The 20,325-nt window shown below is 36.3% G+C and overlaps 1 protein-coding gene across 2 annotated transcripts in view; it reads left to right on the top strand.

Moving 5' to 3' along the window:
* The window catches only part of LOC105477438 (crystallin beta-gamma domain containing 3), a 124,042-nt gene that overhangs the window by 83,918 nt on the left and 19,799 nt on the right, over positions 1–20,325 (top strand). For both annotated transcript variants that reach the window (XM_011733937.3, XM_011733938.3), the window contains 5 exons: positions 94–236; positions 356–482; positions 1,686–1,718; positions 7,271–7,380; positions 10,791–10,917. In XM_011733937.3, coding sequence (XP_011732239.2) covers positions 94–236; positions 356–482; positions 1,686–1,718; positions 7,271–7,380; positions 10,791–10,917 — 540 coding nt within the window. The remainder of the gene's footprint in view (positions 1–93; positions 237–355; positions 483–1,685; positions 1,719–7,270; positions 7,381–10,790; positions 10,918–20,325) is intronic.

The raw sequence follows: 20,325 nt of genomic DNA, 5'->3' as shown, positions 1-20,325 counted from the left end.
TACCCCATCAGTATGTGATATTTTGCTAAGATAATAGCAGTCCATAAAACAGAATATGTATGTTTTCCTAAATTTTCCTCTTTTTCCTTTTAGAATTTTATAGAATCTTCTGTCACACTGTTTGAATCTGACCTAGAAAGTGGGAAGTTTATTGACATTACAAATCAGGAAATTTCTGATTTGGAAGAAATTGGCTTTGGCAGTAAAACAAGATCCATTCATGTTAAAAGTGGAGTGTAAGTTGCCCCCTCCTCTAAGAACCTTGAGAGGAGAGTCTTTGGTATTTAAAATTGTTGTTTGCTCAATTGTATATCACTTGTTTTTATGTTTTTGTTTTTTCTTTTTTCCCTACTAGATGGGTTGCCTACCAGCAAAAGTTCTTCTGTGGAGAACAATACATTTTAGAAAAAGGGAAATACAAATGCTTTTTTGACTGGGGAGGATCAAGTAATATAATCATGTCGATACGACCAATCCAACTGGTGAGCGAAGTATAAATATAGCCAATGCTGCATCATGTAATAGTATGCAATTGAATATGTGGAAAACACTTTTTAAAAGTGGAGTTGTTGAATGATGTCATGTGTGTATATAGAAAGAAAATGCAATAGCAATTGAATTTCTATAGACTCCATAGAGAGTAGTAGATATTAACACATGAACAAGATGACTTCGTAATTTGATCAGTTCATTCACTTAACAGCATTTATTTAGTGTCTCTGATGTGTTGGACACTATGCTAATCACTGGAGATAAGAATTGAATAAGACTGTCCTGATGGTTCTCTGTCTCCTAGAGGAGATAGATGTATGGACAATTAATGGTAGTATGATTACTGAGAAAATGAAGTGTGTAGGCAGTGCAGGGGAGCAGGGAAAGGGAACACTCAGTGCCTGGGGAATTGAAGACCTTGCCTCAGAATAGGATGTACTGGTGAATTGAGTGATAGTTTAAAGGATAAAAGTAATTTTTCTAGGCAGAAAGGGCATTTCACAAAGAAGGAATAATCTCCTTGTTTTGCAAATTCATGAAGTTGTAGAAGTGTGGCCAGTTTGGATAATAAACCCTGCAGAACAATAAGAGTGCCCATGAGATAATGTTCAGAAATTCACACTCCTTCTTTGTAATGGGCACTAGGCCATATTTTTCTTCCACCTACAATATTACTTAAAAGTGAATTAGTTATAAATACTAAAATTATTATAAGAGAATTCAGTAGGTTATTTGAGAGCCATAGCCAATTCAAAGAGTCTCATAAATAGGTCAAACCATCAAAAAATTTTTTCAAGCTGGTTGCAGTGGCACAGGTGTGCAATCCCAGCACTTTGGGAGGCCAAGGTAAAAGATCGCTAAAGCCTAGTAGTTTGAGACCAGCCTGAGCAACACAATGAGACCTCCTCTCTACAAAAAATAAGCAAAATTAACTGGGTGTGGTGGCACAGGACTGTAGTCCCAGCTACTTGGGAGGCTGAGTTGGGAGGATCGCTTGAGCCCTGAGGATCAAGGGTGCAGTGAGCTGGGACTGTGTCACTGTACCCCAGCCTGGACAACAGAGGAATACTCTCAGAAAAGCAAGGGAAAAAAAGAAGAAAAAAAATTTTTTTCAAAGGATATTTTCAAAACTTTCAAAAAGACAACTAAGATTATGTGATTACAATTTTGAAAATGTTTTAATATGTTTTCAGGAACCACTTGGGATAAATGAACCTCCGCATTTGGTATGTTTTAAAATATTCTTACAATTGTTAAATTGTTTACTAAAAGCATTTATACCCTTTCTCTCAAATCTTTCTCTTTTCTGCAGATAACTTTTATGTGTCTCTCTGGCAGAGCAGATTATATTGCACTTGGTATCTATGAGTAGAAGAATTTACATCTTTGTCAGTGGTTGTATTAGACTGGGTTTGTCACACTTCCTTTTGTTTTCTCCTGACAGAGCTGTAGCTCTGACCACTTTAGGGTCATTTTGAACTTCTGGCACTCTTTCTTTCCTATCGTCCATTCTTTCTTCAGTGTCACATTCTTCATAGAATATTATATTTATCTCTGGAAGAGCAAACTTACCATGGAAAAGTCACTGTCTTAGCATGCTTGTTATGTACATGTATTTCTAATAACTATAATCAAATATTTCTGAGCTAGTGAACTTGAAACCCTATATTCATTTCTACTGTATTAATGGTTTAAAGGGAACTGGACAATACTTTGGAGCCCAACATTTGTTTATTTTCTACTGAGGGCTAGAAATTGTACCTATTTAACATTTCTAATAAGTCCGTAAGGTCAGTATTACTCCCATTTATAGATAATAAATCTGAGATTCAGAATTTAAGTAAGTGCCATATACACAACTAGAAGTAGCAAAAGAGATGTTTCTAGTATGGACCACACTTGACAAAACCACATGTTCAGGGTTTTACATCAAATAAAGACATAATCATGATGCGAGCAGTACAACTATAGAAGGAAGAGGGGGTGAGAGACGTTGCTTCCTTTGTTTTATTTTAAATTACAAATTCAGAAAAATTGTCAAAAAGCCAAATATAGTGATTACTTTTAAATATTTGGCATTTGCTGCCTTTACATAATGCTCAGTGTTTTTCTCTGAATGTGTATGTTTTTCATATTCATGTCAGTGTTTATTTCAGACCAGCTTAGTTTAACCATGTTTCCATTCACAACGCTTTTGGGTTTTATTATTTTCTGATTAGCTCAGGCCTATTGGGAACATTTCCTTTCTGAATATAATTGAGTTGTTGTATTTAGAGACACTTCCTGCCAGATTTTTATTTTGAAATTTTGAAAACTCCCAACTGTGGATTTTTAAAGTGTTTTTTCACATGAATCAAAACAACATGAGTAGATAGAAAAAAGAGAAATTATTTCAAACTGCGCATTTTTTGAGTTCTAAGTACAGATAAAAAGCCTCGTTTTTTAAATCTCTGTTTCTCCTGCTCCTACCTCCTTGTTCTTTTTTTATGGACTTCCTTGTTTGGGGCACATTGCTGGGAGGATTTTCTTTATAGTAAGAGAGGAAGCCGCAGAAAACGCCCAGTGAAATCAGCTCCACTTCATTTTTCTGGGTATGGCTAAGGTATTGCCTTGTGGAATAAGCATTTCTGACAGGTGTATGATAACTGGATATTTAGTAACACATGAACAAAACATTCTTAGTTTGCCCAGTATCAAAGGTCTTGTTATTTTCAGTGGATCAAATTTTCAGACATTCTTTTTGTGTATACTTACTTAAACAGATCTTGGCTGACACGCTGGTTCTGTTCAATAACTAGAAAGTATTTTCTCTTCAACAGGCAGTAGTTACAACAGTCAGATTGGCAATACAGATGCTGTGTTCAGATGGGGTACTAATTTTCCCTGAGGAATGAGGAGGAAGTTTCATTTCAGAGCTCAAGTCAGAGAGGGAATTTTTTTATGCTGGTGATTTTAAGGGGAACCTCAAGCAACCTAAGAGGGGAAAAGCCAGAAAATGTAGGTGTATAGGGATTAGTATACATTATGAGTGTTATGATGATTGAAAATATTGTTAATGACTGTTCTGGAAACATATCATGAGGAGATGTGACTTATTTGAGATATTGGTGGAACGCCACCTTTTATTTTTTAATCTTATTTTTTGTTTTGGGATTAGGAAAGTTTTATTTTGTTTTAATTTTTTTGTCTTTATTTCTTCTTTAAAAAAAGGGGGGGATACATGTACAGAACGTGCAGGTTTGTTACATAGGTATACGTGTGCCATGGTGGTTTGCTGGACCTACTGACCAGTCCTCTAAGTTCCCTCCTCTCACCCCTCACTCCCCAGCAGGCCCTGGTGTGTGTTGCTCCCTTCTCTGTGCCCATATGTTTTCAATGTTCAACTCCCACTTATGAATGAGAACATGCAGAGAACACCACCTTTTATTGAGAAGATTTTTTTTTTTCTGAAGGCTGAAGCTTGGTCATTATGTCTAATTAGCAACTCAAGATATATAGGATCGCTATAGAATTCTTCACTGTTAGCAAGTGAGATTTTTTTTTTTAATTTCCCTCCCAAACAAAAACCAAACAGAATATGTATTATCTGCATATTGTCATCATCTCTCTTACCACAAGTCCTGAATATTGGAATCTAGTACTAGATTAAATCTTGTAACAGTGAATTTAGTTTTCAGAGGTGGTTGTAGTTAGGCATCATTCTCTAGAAATTCTAACCAGTTCTCCCCTTTGACTCAGCCAAGTACTTTTTGTTTCTAGAATCTTTTTAAAGTCCATTTCCAGATATAATTAAATGTTTGGATTTATTTAAATATTGAGCCCCTGTTCCATTTTATGCATGATTTTCACCAAGAAAAACAACTAGGTGTTTTCTTATATTGGATAATTTAGCCTCACTGAATTTTACAGTGATCACAGGATCTGTAATATTTGTTGCTACTGTTTTCATGTATGGGGGATAGGAAAGTGACAGCTTTAGGCAAATACAGTAAGATTTACAAGCAGTAAAGAGAAAACACTTCTTTGTGGCACTTTAACCAGATCATTTTTATAGGAGCCAAATCACAGAAATACTTAGGAAGAATTATTTCAGTAAAGAAAACCTTTATGATTAATAAGGGAAATGAAATCATTGTACAATATATAACCAATATGAGAAATATATAACACTACAGTATGAGAAAGATGTGATGTAATAGAAGAATAGAAACAAGACTTTTCCTTAATAATCAACATATTTCTATGAGGGAGGCTCAGAGGGCTAGAGAAAGTCTTATTTAGACAGGGAAGAAAGTTTCTCATAGAAATTATTTTAGTATTGGAGTAAGTCAAATTACATTAAAAATAATGCTGATATTGTAGAATAAGGAAGCACAGCTTCTTGTTTTGTCAGTAGTTCATTGCATTTTTAGTTTGTCATATTATATTAAAGATACATATTACCACATATTGTTAGCATATATTATAAATGAAAATTATGTAGCAAAAAGAATTTCTGTGAAATCTTCATAATATAGTGGAGATAATTTCTACTCAAATGGTAGTTCTAAGAAAGAAGTACGATAATATATGTGTAAAGCAAACCAGAGGGATACTTTTTTTCCTTCACTTCTATTTCTAGTTGGGGAGCTGTTAGGGATTGAGCCGTACCAACGTGGCACAGAAGGATGGGTATAGTTTGGAAAACACTCATCTCTTGTTTGTCTATTTGCCTTGGTTTTAAGCAACCTGAGTTGTTTTGTATATTTGTTATCCATTGTTCTGTAAAGGAAGCCAACATGGTCATTTATCCAGCTAGTTTTTCCAAGGACTTAATTTCTCCAAGGCTCGGTCACTTAATTTCACCAAGAGTAGAAACCACAAGTTAATTATTATAATCAGTAAGCTCAGAGTTGGTTTCTGTATGGTCGATCCTCAGAACATTATCATGAGAATTGTTCTGTTTTGAGGATTGATAAGGTGATCAAAATGAGGTATATTTTTGTAGAGTTGGTCTAATTCTGGGTGAATCATATACCGTATCTCATCTAGTAAACTCAGATAAGCATTTAACCCAGTTTTTAAAGTTTGGACAAAGACTATTTTAACCCATCAAATCAAGAGATACTTTATAACATTATTTCTGCATGTGTATATGGATTTTAATTAATTTTTCTGGGTATGAAGACTGAGACAAAAAACTGGAGGTGGCTACTATATATACCATCTGAAATATGCTTCACTGGCATTATCAGTAGTCCAGGATTTCATGTTTCATGGCTTCATTGTGAAAATGGTGAAGTATAAATCTTCAATTCAGCAGTATACAACTAATTAACTGGGAATGTAGTTAGTGAGCAAGACAACATGTCTCTCTTCTCATGTGGCTTTTCTTTTAATTTTTATTAAGAATTTCCATGCAGGAGAAATTTCTCTGCATTTTTTGGAGGTTAAAAGTGATTTGCTTTTTAGCCTCACATTTTATATGTCTTTAAGTTAAAAAACCTAAGTATGTCTTGGTTTGGACTTCATTTCTTTGCAATCCTCTGTATCTGCTACAAGGACTACAACAGAAACTTGCTGGATCACATCTCCTTAAGGCAAGAAGTCCCTTGATGTTTTAATGCTCCAAATACAGCGTGGTTTCACAGTAGGAAGTGGTGTTGTACAAGCCACAGATGATCATGGGGAATTAGTTTTCTCACCTCCCTGATTTTGACTGATCTTTGACAACAGATCAAGTAAGGCCAGAGCAGAATGAGATAACCAAGAAACAATTCTTCTAAGAAAAGGCCTTTGGGAAGATGAGGGAGGTGAACATTAGCTGCTCAGAATAGCCTTATCCTCGATGACAGCACGAGCAGATGGTCTGTTATGATGTGTTCTGTGCCCTAGTGCAGGCCTGTCAGTGCAGGGTGGACCTGTGGGCCATGTTGTTCCAAGTCTCCAGTGTATTATGAAATTTTTATGGGCTCTTTAATTTTTTTTCATTCCTATTGTAGATTCAAGGCTACTAGAGTTGTAGATTATTATATATCTGGTCTAAAGGGAATTACAGTTGAGATTTCATGGATTTTTCTCGACAAAATTGACTAAAGTAGAAATGTAGTTGTATATAACTATAAGCTGCACATTTAAGGTATTCTTATCAGAAAACCGAAGCCTGTAAGCTGAAATACATGACACAGATATCTTTCTTTCTTCACCATAAATCTTCCACTAATCCCGTCATTATTATCTCCTCTGCCATCTGCTCGTGTGCCCTCCTGGGTACTCTTCATGCTTGCTTATGGGCATGCGCTCGTGCTCTCCTCTTCTCCTTATATTAACTGTGGATCAGGAAGAGCTAGGGAGAGAAGCATCTAACCATGTAGCCTTATACTAATCTAAGCCTCTTTCATGTTTAGCACTAAATTTCTTCTTATTTTATACATCTAGTCTCAACATAAGGCACAGTGATTGTTTGAGAGAATAAAGGACCACATGTTAGTGGAGGAAGGACTCTAATGTATTCTTTTATAGGCAGAATTGTTTCCTAGGCCTCTGTTCCCACAATTTGGTGGAAGAGAGGCAAGAAAATGGTAAACAAATAGTGATGTTCCATTCCTGAAACCATGTAAGAAAGCAAGTTTAAGGAGCGTATCATTATCCCTAATATGAATTCATTGATAATAGATAAAACATGAGTCTGATATTTCACTCCATTTTATAAATTCATGAAATTAAAGGTTTTTATTTGCTTGTGATCATCTAAGACCATTTTTTTTTCTGTTTAACTGTTGTGGTGTTGTTCTTGTAGCTCAAAGTATTCAGTAAACCAGGGTTCCAAGGTGAATGTATAGATTTGACAGAAGAAACTTCTGATTTGACTTCACTCATACCATGTTCTTTTAAAGTTCTTCGAGGTTGGTAAGTATGCTTACTTAGTGTTTTCTGCTGTTATTTAATAACTAATGTTTTTAAATTTACAGAGATATATTTTTTGCACGCACAGTGAATCTTTAAAATTTATCTTCAACAGGCATTGGTTACCTGCTAACTGATCTATATTAATTTTGCTTAATTTGTATTTTGAGCTATGGTGGAATACAGAAAAGCAGAATGCTGATTAACCAACTTAGGGAACATTTTGATTTTTGTCTCTCACTGTGATCTTAGATTATTTCCTAAATATTTTGAATGTTTATATTGTATATTTACTGTCTCACACAGTAGAATGCGATAAAAATACCTGGTGTTTTTTAAAGTAAGACACATTAATCCTAATTTTTTTAACCTTTTAACGAAGTGTTCATCATCCCCCTTTCACAGATGTGGAAACCAGGTTCAGAGTTAGGGTTTCCCAAGATCACATACCAAATTTCAGATCCATGATTCCTTTGGTCTTTTTTTCTCATCTCTAAATCGGATATTCTTCCAATTGCAACAATATACTGTATATTTTTCACATGTATATGAAACTACATGTGATTCTCACAGCTAAAATATATTCTACAAATTTTTTATTGTGCTAAAATATACGTAACATAAAATTTACCATTTTAACAATTTTTAATTGTACAGTTCAGTGGCATCTCTATGTATCAAACATCTACCTAGCAACCTATCAAAGTCTCTTTCCTTCCTTTAAAATATATTAGGTTTGTCAGTTTTCCTCCCTTCTCCCTTGAATCATTAGAGACCTGGGCCTTCTATTTTTCACTTCAAAAACTTCAGTCTCTTAGCTACCCCCTGTTTCAGTGTCATCTAATTTCTAGTGTTTACCCCAAACAAATCACAGTCCAATTATGTGTCCCAAATTCCAGTTTAATATTTTTGCTAATGCTTTAATTCCCAGCCATTTTCTAGTACCAGTCCAATCAAGTTCAAGCTCTTTCTTTTCCTGACCTTACCATCAACTAGCCTCCTTTTCCTATCCATTTCCCATCCTATTCTCTTTTCTAACATTTGCTTTCCTCCATACCCTCTATACCGGGGGTCAGCACACTTTATAAAGAATCAGATAGTGAATATTTTTGACTCTGTGGGTTCCACAGGCTCTATCCCAGCTACTCTCAACACTGCTATTGGACATAGCACAAAAGCAGCCATACACAATACACAAACCAATAGGCACAGCTGCATTCCAATGAAACATTATTTATGGACATTGACATTTTAATTGTATGTAACATTTACATGTCATGAAATAGTCTTCTTTTAAAATTTTAAGCCCTCTGAAAATGTGAAAACCAGTCTTAGCTTATGGGCTGTTTGAAAACAAGCAGTGGGGCAAATTTGGCCCACATGCTGTAGTTTGCTGATGCCTGTTTCATACCAAAGGTTGGAGGTCTCTGGTAAATCTAGCCAGCAGGTGTCATTTGTTTGGCTTATACGCTAGGTTAAAAAAATTGTATTAATACAATTTTTACAAATGTAATACATTAATACAAATGTAAGTATTAATACTTACATTTAGGATATTTTTCAGAAGAAGCTGTTTTCCACCTTCTCTTTAAAAATCAGAAGATTTTACGACTTGGAGAAAGCTTTTGCCTTTGTCAGTAATTAGCTGGTAGTGAGTAGATTGCATATGTGCTTTCCAGCATACCATAATCACCACTATTCCCAATTTTTTTCCATCTGGTACACTACTCAAATCTGCATTACCTGTGTGGTCTCCTGAAGGTATATAAGTTTGTGACCTCTGCTTAATAATAATTCAGATATATCCTTTAAGGTTCAGTCCACTCCATTATTTCTGTTCACCTTCTTGATTAACCCTAAATCAAGCAGTCCTTTCCTTCTCCTATTTCCTATAGCTCTTCTGCCTTGAGCCTCCTTGTATTTGTTTTTGTTTATATACTTACCTCTGAAAAGGAAATGTGAGTTTTACAACATTAAAACACAAAGTAGGGCACAATAAGTTAAATAGAGATCTGCAACTCTAATAAGAAACACACACACACACACACACACTCACACACACCCCAAGGACCTGAAATAATTTTGTTACTATTATGTGGCCCTGAGTTCCTTCTCCACTAAGATAGAAGAAAATATTTTACAAGATTTAGGATCATTGTCTGTTAATGAGAAACACTGAAGTTTTTCTGGAGGAAAATGTATTTTTCTTGACACTGAATAATAGGACAAACTAGTCACACGTCTATTCATGTAGGAAATATACAACAGCAGGATAAAAGAATACAAGAACTATGACAATTGTGTAAGCACCTGGAATGTGTGAGAGACCTGGATTTGAGCCCAGTTCCACCATTTTCTAGCTATGTAACTTTAGGCAAAATGAGTCATCTCTCTGAACCTCAGCTTTCTCATCTGTAAAGGAGGAGTAATAATGGTACCTACCTCAGAGGTTTCTTACAAGGACTAAATAAAATAATGCACTAGCTTTATGCCTGGCACACTAGAAACCTTTGATAAATGTTGACTATGAAATGCTTATTACAGTAGAAGACGTGACAGTAAATATAATGTCACACAGCATTTCTACGGTTATCCAAAGTTAAACTGGTCTGGCAAGAGTACAGTTCTGGTGATCTTAAAATACAGGGCAAGAACTTAACCACACCAAAACTAAATTAGTAACAGTCATTTAATTTTTCCCTTGGGCTCATTCTTTTCAAAAGGGTGTGTGTTTAGCTATCTTTTGATGAATACTGTATTGAAGATAACTCACTATTGAAGATTCTAAGGGGTTTATTTCTTTTTAAAATTTTCTATTAGTTGTCAGATTTGTAGGTGACAGATTTTATATACTTTTGTGTGATTTAAAAAAAAATCTGTCTTCTATACTCATCTAAACTGAATAAAAACATTTTTAATTTTTCCCAAAAAGAGCTTATAATCTGTTCAGGTACTTAATAATCACCCTGATCTAATCCCAGAGTGCTATACATGAAGGCACTAAATAAAAAGAATGTCTTTAGCTCATAGCATACATCGTCTCATTGCAAACTTCATCTCTACCATTGAGTAGTTTGAGGAACCATGGGAAAATCACCTTACCTTTCTGATCTTTACTTTTGCTGCCTATAAAAATGAGGATGTTCCTAACTCATAGAATTATTAAGGACACCATGAAATAGTATATGTAAAGTGCCTAGCCTAATGCCTGGTGCATCATAAGCAGTCGAGGAATAATAGTGGTAGCTGTTGTGTGTTTTTTTTGTTTTTGTTTTTTGTTTTTTAAGCTGGTGTGGTGGTGCTCTGCACCACTTTCTATGCCCTACCCCTACACCAGTTCCCACAGCAAAATAATGAGCCTATACTGCCAAGTGAATGCAATTTGACTGAATGTTTTACTGCTTGGCTTTTAGCTGGCTCCTCTATTACCAAGAAGACGTGTTTGTTAATCACTGTGTGTTAGAAGAAGGCCTCTATGCTGACCTTACTTCCTGCGGTTGCCCAGCATCTAAAGTCAAATCTCTCAAGCCCATTGACTATGTAAGTACTTTGCAAAATGCATACTTACAAGACTCTTTTTCTTGTCCAGTTTAATTACCACCAATGATAATGTGAAGTTGGAAGAAATGATAAAAGGAGAAATATCAAAATCTGAAAAATATGAATAATTCATTTGTCAATTGTAAAACTGAGGTTCACTCATGAAATCCAACCAAAATGTAATATTGATATTCTTTTTTTAAAAAAAGCAGGGGTGTAAAACTCAAGAATTAGAATAATGTAGGCCTCGACTTAACTCCCAGTTTGATACTTTAATCAATTTGAGTGACACTGACTGGCAAAGTTACTTGGCTTACCCATCTATAAAAATAAAATAATAACAATAGTACTTACAAGGCCACTGGGATATTAAATGAGATGATGCTTATAAAGTGCACAGCATATGGTGAGTTCTCATTTAAATGTTAGCTATTAGTACCATGGTTGTTGTTATTATAGCTGCTTAAGTATAAAAATAACCTGACCACTTTATTATTCTACTAGGTAAGTCACATGACAGTTTGTCTGCTACTAAGGTAGCAGATTCTAAATTCAAACCTGTTTTTGGGAACAGGGCCTTTCTGTCTGGTGTGTGCAAAATGATCTGGGTCACCTTGGAGGCCCATATTTACAGAGTAAGTAGGTCTTCCTTTCCACCACATTTATTTAGAATTTCAAATGTGAGAAAAATGGGATCACAACTCCAGGACATCAATTCTGGACCCCTGGTCAATAGGATCTGTGCAGAGGAGGTAGTGAGGATCTTGGATACTTTCAAGATATCTAGTTATGACAATTCCTTGGCAATATGTTTGGTCAAAGCTTCAGTTTTACACAGAGCTGATTAGAAACTCTACATAATAGTAGTAGTGACTCAAACCTTTCTGTCAGAGCTGACTCCAGGGATAATGGCCAGGATCTTTGATCTCAACCTAAGCAGTGTAGTCCTATTTCACAAGGCATTCCTGGATAGAGTATTCTTGGTATCAGACTAATTATAGAGTCTTGGCTGAGAACAAGAATATAAATAGTGTTCTTGGTCTCTCTCAATGGCTCTGTAGACACCAACATGGAAAAAATAAGTGGCTACTAACACTTCTTGTCTGTTGGAGGAAAACTGGTTTAAATATATATATATATGATCTGGCAAGTCTCTGCAGGCTTTGATAATGCTGGAAAAGACACTGGAAGGTAGTAGTCCACATTTACTGGAAAGCGATTTTTTAAACAATTTTTAGTGGCCAAATCAGCAGACAGATACTTATTTGGTGTTAACTCTAAAAGCAAAAGATAGAGGTCTAAATTTGAAAGTATCATCCCAAAAGGATTTTGTACAACTCTTAATTCAGTGAACTAAACCAACAAAATTTCTAGGGAGGGCATTTTAGAAGCAGGGTCAAAATTAATTAGTGTTACTGTTTTTCTTTGAAGGGTTATAATTCCTTTAGATTCATGAAGTGTAAAATGAAAAATTTGGGATTAAAATAAACAGAGATTTTTTCATGTAAGTTGTCATGTGGAGTTGCATGTCCCTAGTTTTGGTCCTGTGGAACCCAGGCAGCATAAGCGAAGGTGCCTATTGGGAAGGACTTGAAATCTATAGACGTTTCACTTCAAGAATGGGTTAAAGAGTATACTCAGTTTATGTAAGGGTAGCACGTTAGTTATCTTAATGCCATTCATAATATACTGAAAATATTTGAAACATCTTTTGCGAAGATGTGTTACAGCAGCAGGTTTGGTGTTGAAATGGGAGGAGCATGAGGGAGGCTGGATATCCTACAAAGATCTGCAGATTGACCATGAAGACACCTCAACAGGGATCCCAAAGCCTTAAGTTGATCAGACCTAGGGAGATTGATATGTAAACCAGAAGGTCAATTTAGTATTTTGTAATAAGTGGATTCTAGTGACTGGAATGCTCGAGAATTCTGTCCTGGGCATTTTTTCCCCTCTCTGAAAAACAAGGGAAACTGAATTAGTCATCGGGAGGTTATTTGTTGAGCATAAGATTTGGGTAAAATAGGGTAGATGTCTTGCGATTAGCCTGTAGGCTAACGTTCCTCCCAAAAGAGTCCTTTTACTATATAGGTCCCAGTTGCTCACACCCTCTAGATTCTGTCTCGTTTCCCTGGACAGTGCTAGATACACTATCTATTCTGCTTCTCTCATTAATTCTGATTCTTTCTGTGATTCTCCCCACTATCTTTGTACTTAGGAATTGATATGCCTTTTTTCTTAGATTTCCTAATACTGCTGCCTATGCCACAATCCAGTGTAATTCTGGATTCATTCTAGGAAATGTTTCTGTGTAATTAAGTTGACATTATGTAATATGAGGTAATCCTTTGCTTTCGCTTTTATTAGTTAAAACTGCAGAATTCGAGGGATGTTGCCTGCAGTTGGTATTGCCAGACATGCTATGGCTTGGTGCTTCAGTGTCACAATGGTATCATATTGAGGAGTCTTAAGACTTCATCTTCGTAGAAGATAAGTATATTTTGAAGATGACAGTTTGCTCCAGGCAAACTTCTGTTGGTACAGGTGAAGGTAGCATTCTAGAGGGCTGTCAACACACAATTTGCAGTGTTGCAGTCATTTTATAATGAATGGAGCTAGGAGCGTAGTTCATAGTTCTGCGTCTAACTAATATGACCTTAGGCAAATCTCTTAATTTATCTGTATCTCAGTTAATTCTTCTGTAAAGAAGCTGTTAGAACAGGTATTTTCAAATATTGGACAGCCTCCAGTTCTGTTGCAAATAAGTATCCTCGTCATATTTCTAATTGGATGTGAAAAAGAATTTATCCAGCTTTAGGATTCACAAGGTCAGAGGGAATAATAAGATCATGTATTAACTTTCACAACAGTCTCCAGAGTCATAGTGGTTGAAAACATATGTTCATTTCATTTTCATATTTTGTCTCAAAATGGCAAGACAGTTGCATGGCCTCCACTTTAGGCTTGTGAGTTGGATTTAGATACACTTTTGATATTTGCTTTGCATTGGGACCAAGCTAATGGGAGCACCTCCAATTGGGGACATGACTACTTTCATGACAGGGGAAAGAGGGAACAAGGTCACAATCACAGAGTCACATTTGAAGCTTCTGCTCAGATTCATTTTGCCCATGCACACATCATTGTGTCCACTCATATTCTGTTTCCAAAAGCAAGTCATTAGACCAAGCCTGACATAAATGGGGCAGGGGAATAGACTCTCACTTGGGCAGGGATGAAGTCGACAAAGTATATTCAAACAATAATACAATCTACCAGAGATGTATAAACTCATAGAGGTGTTCTCTATTACTATATTTTGGAGAAAATGAAAGGAGATGAAATTGTAATAATTTCTCTCTGCTACTGTAACAGAGCTAACTTCCTTTTAACAACTTGAGATTAATTTTTAGTGACAGTCTGGAGGTGGTTTGGTGGCTGTCAAATGAAGTATATGGTAGACAAGTAGAAAAGTCTGCCTCAGAATATGGTCCCCAGTTCTCTTTCAAAATTCCTTTAGAATTCTAAAATCATCAGGTAATTTAATATAGGGAAATTTAATTTAATCATACTAAGACAGCTCTATGTAAGCATCTGGGAAAAATAATAAATTAAGTGGCCTAGAATTAGGAAAGTGAACTAAGACCCAGGGTTTTCATCAGGCTCTTCACAGAGATATAATTATATATCTGGAAAAATTACATGTCTAATAAAATGCCTAAATATCTATCTCAAAACGTGGCGAATTGGTTTCCACTGACTTCTCTTTAAGGTTTTCAGTAGCCTTGGTTTGGTAATGGCTTGACTGCTTAACAGTGATTACAAGAAGACCTTTTAAGATGAAAAAGATTGAATATCATGCCTAAGGAAGTTTAAGTGTTTTGTGGGGGCTGAAACCAAAGCCTTCTATATTTAGGAGTAGTTATACTGGGTGTGAAAGGGCAATAAAATGATTAAAAAAAAAAAAAACGCCTAAGATGATGCTTGGGGCATTGGTGTAGAGTTCTGTGAATGAAAAACACATCTGATTAGTAAATTTGTAGAAGAAAGTTTAAAGGTATTCTATTTTGCTTTGATCAAAGAAAAATATTTAAGGTGGCTGAATTATTTCTCCCATCTCAGCCTCCAAAGTAGCTGGGACTACAGGTGTGCACCACCATGTCTGGCTAGTTTTTGTGGTTTTTTGGTTGAGATGGGGTTTCACCGTGTTGCCCAGGCTGGTCTGAAACTCCTGGGCTCAAGCAGTGCACCTGCCTCAGCCTCCCAAAATGCTGGGATTACAGGTGCAAACCACTGCACCATCCAGCTGAATTATTTATATAAATATCACAAATGCTGCACAATAACACCATTGCTGAAGATGCATTTATATTTATTCAATCTAAAGTATTGAACACGTGCTCTTTACTAAATACTGTGCTAAGTACTGAATATGAATAAAAAAAGAATTAGCGTAACAAACTCATCAAGTCCAAATGTTATTTGATTCTTACTCTTGGCCTCTCAAGTGTAGATGTTTCTCAGATACCTATTCTTGGCCTTTCCTCTCCTGTACTTAGAAATTTTCATTATCATAAAGATGATTCGCATTTGCAGATATCTAGAGTAAGCAGTACTCAGTTATTCCCTGAGCTTCATTCCCAGATTCCACATGGGTCTTCAGCATGTTTTGCCAGCATCCCATTTTCTCTCATAGACTTGTTCTTCTTTTCTGCCCTGTTTCTGTTGAAAGCAATCATCATTACTCCCTCCCCACCTTTTTTTAGATGGAGTTTGGCTCTGACACCTAAGCTGGAGTGCAGTGGCACAATCTTGGTTCACTGCAACCTCCGCCTCCCAAGTTCAAGGAATTCTCGTGCCTCAGCCTCCCAAGTAGCTGGGATTACAGGCACGTGCCACCACTCCCAGCTAATTTTTGTATTTTTAGTAGAGACGGGGTTTCCCCATGTTGGCCAGGCTGTTCTCAAACTCCTGATCTCAAGGGATCCGCCCGCCTCGGCCTCCCAAAGTGCTGGGATTACAGGCATGAGCCATCGCATACAGTCCCATGATACGTCTTAAGCTTTTCCTCTTATCTCCTTTCCATTGCCATGACTAAGTTTAGAGGCTCATTCTGTCTTTCTAAAACTATTGTGATGGGTACATAACTAATTTTCTTCCTTTGGCCTCTTTCTTTTGCAGTTCTTATTTGCAGCATCGAGCATGTAACCTTCTCATAAAGCCCAGACCCTGGCATCAGGTCCTACTTTTCCAATATTATTGCTCAATTGTTTTCATGTATCCTGTTTACAAGCTTTCCCTCCCCCCTTCCCCTCAATACCTTCCTTAAACTTTATTTTGTGTTTTTATGTGGAAACATAGAATGAAGTTAGAATGAAGTTTTTCTTTCCTGTCTCTAAATTCTTTGAGATCTAATTTAAAGGACCTCAATTCTAGGAAGCCTTCAATGACCTCATTTCTTAAAGTGACTTTTGTTTGTCCTGAATATTCTTTCTCTGCATCTCAAGATGCTTTTCACTTTCTCCTTTTCATCACACTTACTGAAACTGTAAAGCCATTGAGGGGATGATTTATATTTATTGTAGCTTTAAATTCTGTCACCCTTATGTCCCCTCTACTTAGCACAATGCTATAAAAATATCAAGAGTCCATTATGTAATAAGCCAACTAAATAAACTCATTTATTCATGCCTAAAAATATATAGGCAGTAGTTGTATAAAGTTCATTCTTCTACTTCAGAGCTCATTCCATAAGAGGGGTTGTACTTTGGACTTACTATAGGTTTGTGTCTTATCCATTTACAATATTGTAATAATAGCTTTAGAAGTTGGGGGATGGTGGGGAACCTAAGTTAAAAAAAATAGTAATTTACAGCTGCTAACTATTGATGAAATGTTTTAAAGTCAGACTGGGTATTAAAAGAATAATGGCATATATAGACTAGGAGCAAGATACATGAGAACTTGTTGATTGATCTAAGATGGAGTTAACTGCGACTTTCAGACTATTGCATAAAACATTTAAGCACGGACCAGGAGTGTGTGGGGTAACCTGTTTTATGGCATTTCCATGGGAGCAGTACTTAGCTGGTTACTTCTCTTATTTCTCCACTGGGGCGTTGGAATGGAAGTTTGGCTGCCTTTGAAGTAATAATCGAACTCTGGCAGCTCCACGGAGGCAAAACCAAAGAATATTATAACAAGAGGCTGAAGAAAAACTTCAGATGAAATTAAGACTCTGATGACATAAATGATCTTAAGAGGTAGAATAAGAATTGGCAAGACAATCATTCATTCTGTGGAAGGATACTGAATAAGAGGCACAGCTACAAATAGAGGGAGACTATAAATCCAACCTCAGAATGAAAGGAAGGAATGAGTTTATAAAGTGTAGAAGACAAAAATTAATTCAAGATGGATTAAAGACTTAAATGTTAGACCTAAAACCATGAAAACCCTAGCAGAAAACCTAGGCAATACCATTCAGGACATAGGCATGAGCAAGGACCTCATGACTAAAACACCAAAAGCAATGGCAACAAAAGCCAAAATAGACAAATGGGATCTAATTAAACTAAACAGCTTCAGCACAGCAAAAGAAACCACCATCAGAGTGAACAGGCAACCTACAGAATGGGAGAAAATTTTTGCAATCTACCCATCTGACAAAGGGCTAATATCCAGAATCTACAAAGAACTTAAATTACAAGAAAAAATCAACCCCAGCAAAAAGTGTGCGAAGGATATGAACAGACGCTTCTAAAAAAAAATACATTTCTGCAGCCAATAGACACATTAAAAAATGCTCATCATCACTGGCCATCAGAGAAATGCAAATCAAAACCACAATGAGATACCATCTCACAGCAGTTAGAATGACAATCATTAAAAAGTCAGGAAACAACAGGTGCTGGAGAGGATGTGGAGAAAGAGGAACACTTTTACACTGTTGGTGGGGGTGCAAACTAGTTCAACCATTGTGGAAGACAGTGTGGCGATTTCTCAAAGATCTAGAACTAGAAATACCATTTGACCAGCCATCCCATTACTGGGTATATACCCAAAGGATTATAAATCATGCTGCTATAAAGACACATGCACACGTATGTTTACTGCGGCACTATTCACAATAGCAAAGACTTGGAACCAACCAAAATGTCCATCAATGATAGACTGGATTAAGAAAATGTGGCACATATACACCACGGAATACTATGCAGCCATAAAAAGGATGAGTTCATGTCCTTTGTAGGGACATGGATGAAGCTGGAAACCATCATTCTCAGCAAACTATCCCAAGGACAGAAAATCAAACACCACATGTTCTCACTCATAGGTGGGAATTGAACAATGAGAACACTTGGACACACAGTGGGGAACATCACACACCAGGGCCTGTCATGGGGTTGGGGGAGTGGGGAGGGATAGCATTAGGAGGAATACCTAATGTAAATGACGACTTAATGGGTGCAGCACACCAACATGGCACATGTATACATATGTAACAAACCTACACGTTGTGCACATGTTCCCTAGAACTTAAAGTATAATAATAAAAAAAATAAATAAAGTATAGAAGAATTTGGTTACTATTAAACTTTTTAGCTGAACCTATATATATAGTTAATGGTATTAACTATTATGCACATTTTGAAAATGCAGGCCAACAAAAAACTTACAGTAAACATCGCACTTCCCAGTGAGATATCTGAAACAGTTCTCTTTAAATTCAGGCAGAAGACAACGGTCTCCCTATTACCACTACTATTCAGTATTCTGAAGTTCTATCTAATAAAAAAAAATTAATCTAAAAAATGAAATAAGATTAAAACAAAAGGAAAAAACAAAACTGGCAAGAGCATCTATGGTGTAAATGATAAATTATTAGGGCTAAAGCACATTTTTAAAGCTGCATAATATAAGATAAATAGCAATTAAACTATAGCAATTAAGGGTATTTAGAAATAAATCTAACACAAGGCAATACGTTTTTTTCCTAGAAATTTTATAAAAACTCTTGAAGGAAGTAAACATTGGAGAGATACAATCTTTATAGGTAAAAAGACTCAATATTATAAAGATATGGTCTTCCCCAAATTAATACTGTTTCAGGCAAAACACAGTGTTCTGTCCTTTTAGGGGGTAGAGGTGGGGAGTAAAACATGGCAAGCTTATCCTATGATTAATTTGGAAAAGATAATGGGTCCAAAATCGCCAAGATAATTTTTAAGAACAACATGTAGGGTCATTTATCCTACCAAATATATATTGCTTTATACAGTAGTAATAATTAGTGGGAATCAGTACAAGGAGAGACAAATGGGACAGGGGAATAGGGTAGCATGGAAACTGACCTATATAGTAATAGAATTGGGAAGATAACAGCATTCCAATGGAGCTATGATGAACTGTTAAATAAATGGTGTGTAGACAATTGACCCATTCCATGGAAAAAGACAGTTAGAATCCTACTTTACTCCAAACACAAAAATCAGTTCCAGATGGATTAATAACAACCTAAATGTGAAAAGCAAACGTTACAATTTAGAAGAAAATATAGGAATCTACCCTGATGATACTGAAGTAGGATGGATTTCTTCAAACAGAAAAAGCACAAATGAGTAAGAAAAAGGTGAAAGGCAAATGTATTAGTTTCCTATTGCTGATGTAACAGATTACTGTAAACTTAGTAGCTTAAGATGACAGATATTTACAGTCTTGCAGTTCCACAAGTCAGAAGTCTGAAATTGGTCTTACTGTGGTAAAATTAAGGTGTTGGCAGTCATTTCATCTGGGAAGCTCTAGGGGAGAACCCATTTCCTTACCTTTTCTAGCTTCTAGAGGCCACCAGCATTCCTTAACTCATGACCTTCTTTCATCTTCAAAGTGCATCACTCCAGTCTCTGCTCTTTATCTGCTCTTTATCTGCTCTCTATCTCTGACCCTCCTAACTTCCTCTTACAAGGACCCTGGTGGCTACATTGGGCTTACCTGAGTAATCCAGATGATTAGACCCATCTCAAGGTCCTTAATTAATAATATCTGTAAAGTGCCTCTTTACCATGTCAGGTAACATATTCACCACATTCACAGGTTCTAAGAATTGGGATGTGAACATTTGTAGGGTAGGGAGAGGAGGCAGGCATTAATTATTCAGACTGCCACAGCAAGCCGCAGAATATATTTGCAGTCCGTATAACCTGCAAAAGTTTAGTGTACTGAATATAAGAAGAGCTCTTAGCTGGGTGCGGTGGCTCAGACCTTAATTCCAGTGCTTTGGGAGGCTGACCTAGGAGGACTGCTTGAGTCCAGAAGAGCCTGGACATTGCTGGTCTCTGTCTCTACAAACAATAAATAAAATAATTAGAAGAGCTTTTTCAAACCAATTCAGAAAAATCCACTTCAAAA

Source organism: Macaca nemestrina, chromosome 2 (assembly GCF_043159975.1).
Source record: "Macaca nemestrina isolate mMacNem1 chromosome 2, mMacNem.hap1, whole genome shotgun sequence".
NCBI classification, from domain to species: Eukaryota; Metazoa; Chordata; class Mammalia; order Primates; family Cercopithecidae; genus Macaca; species Macaca nemestrina.
Note: the sequence above shows the minus strand (reverse complement) of the source record. Positions and strands in the feature narration are given on the sequence as shown.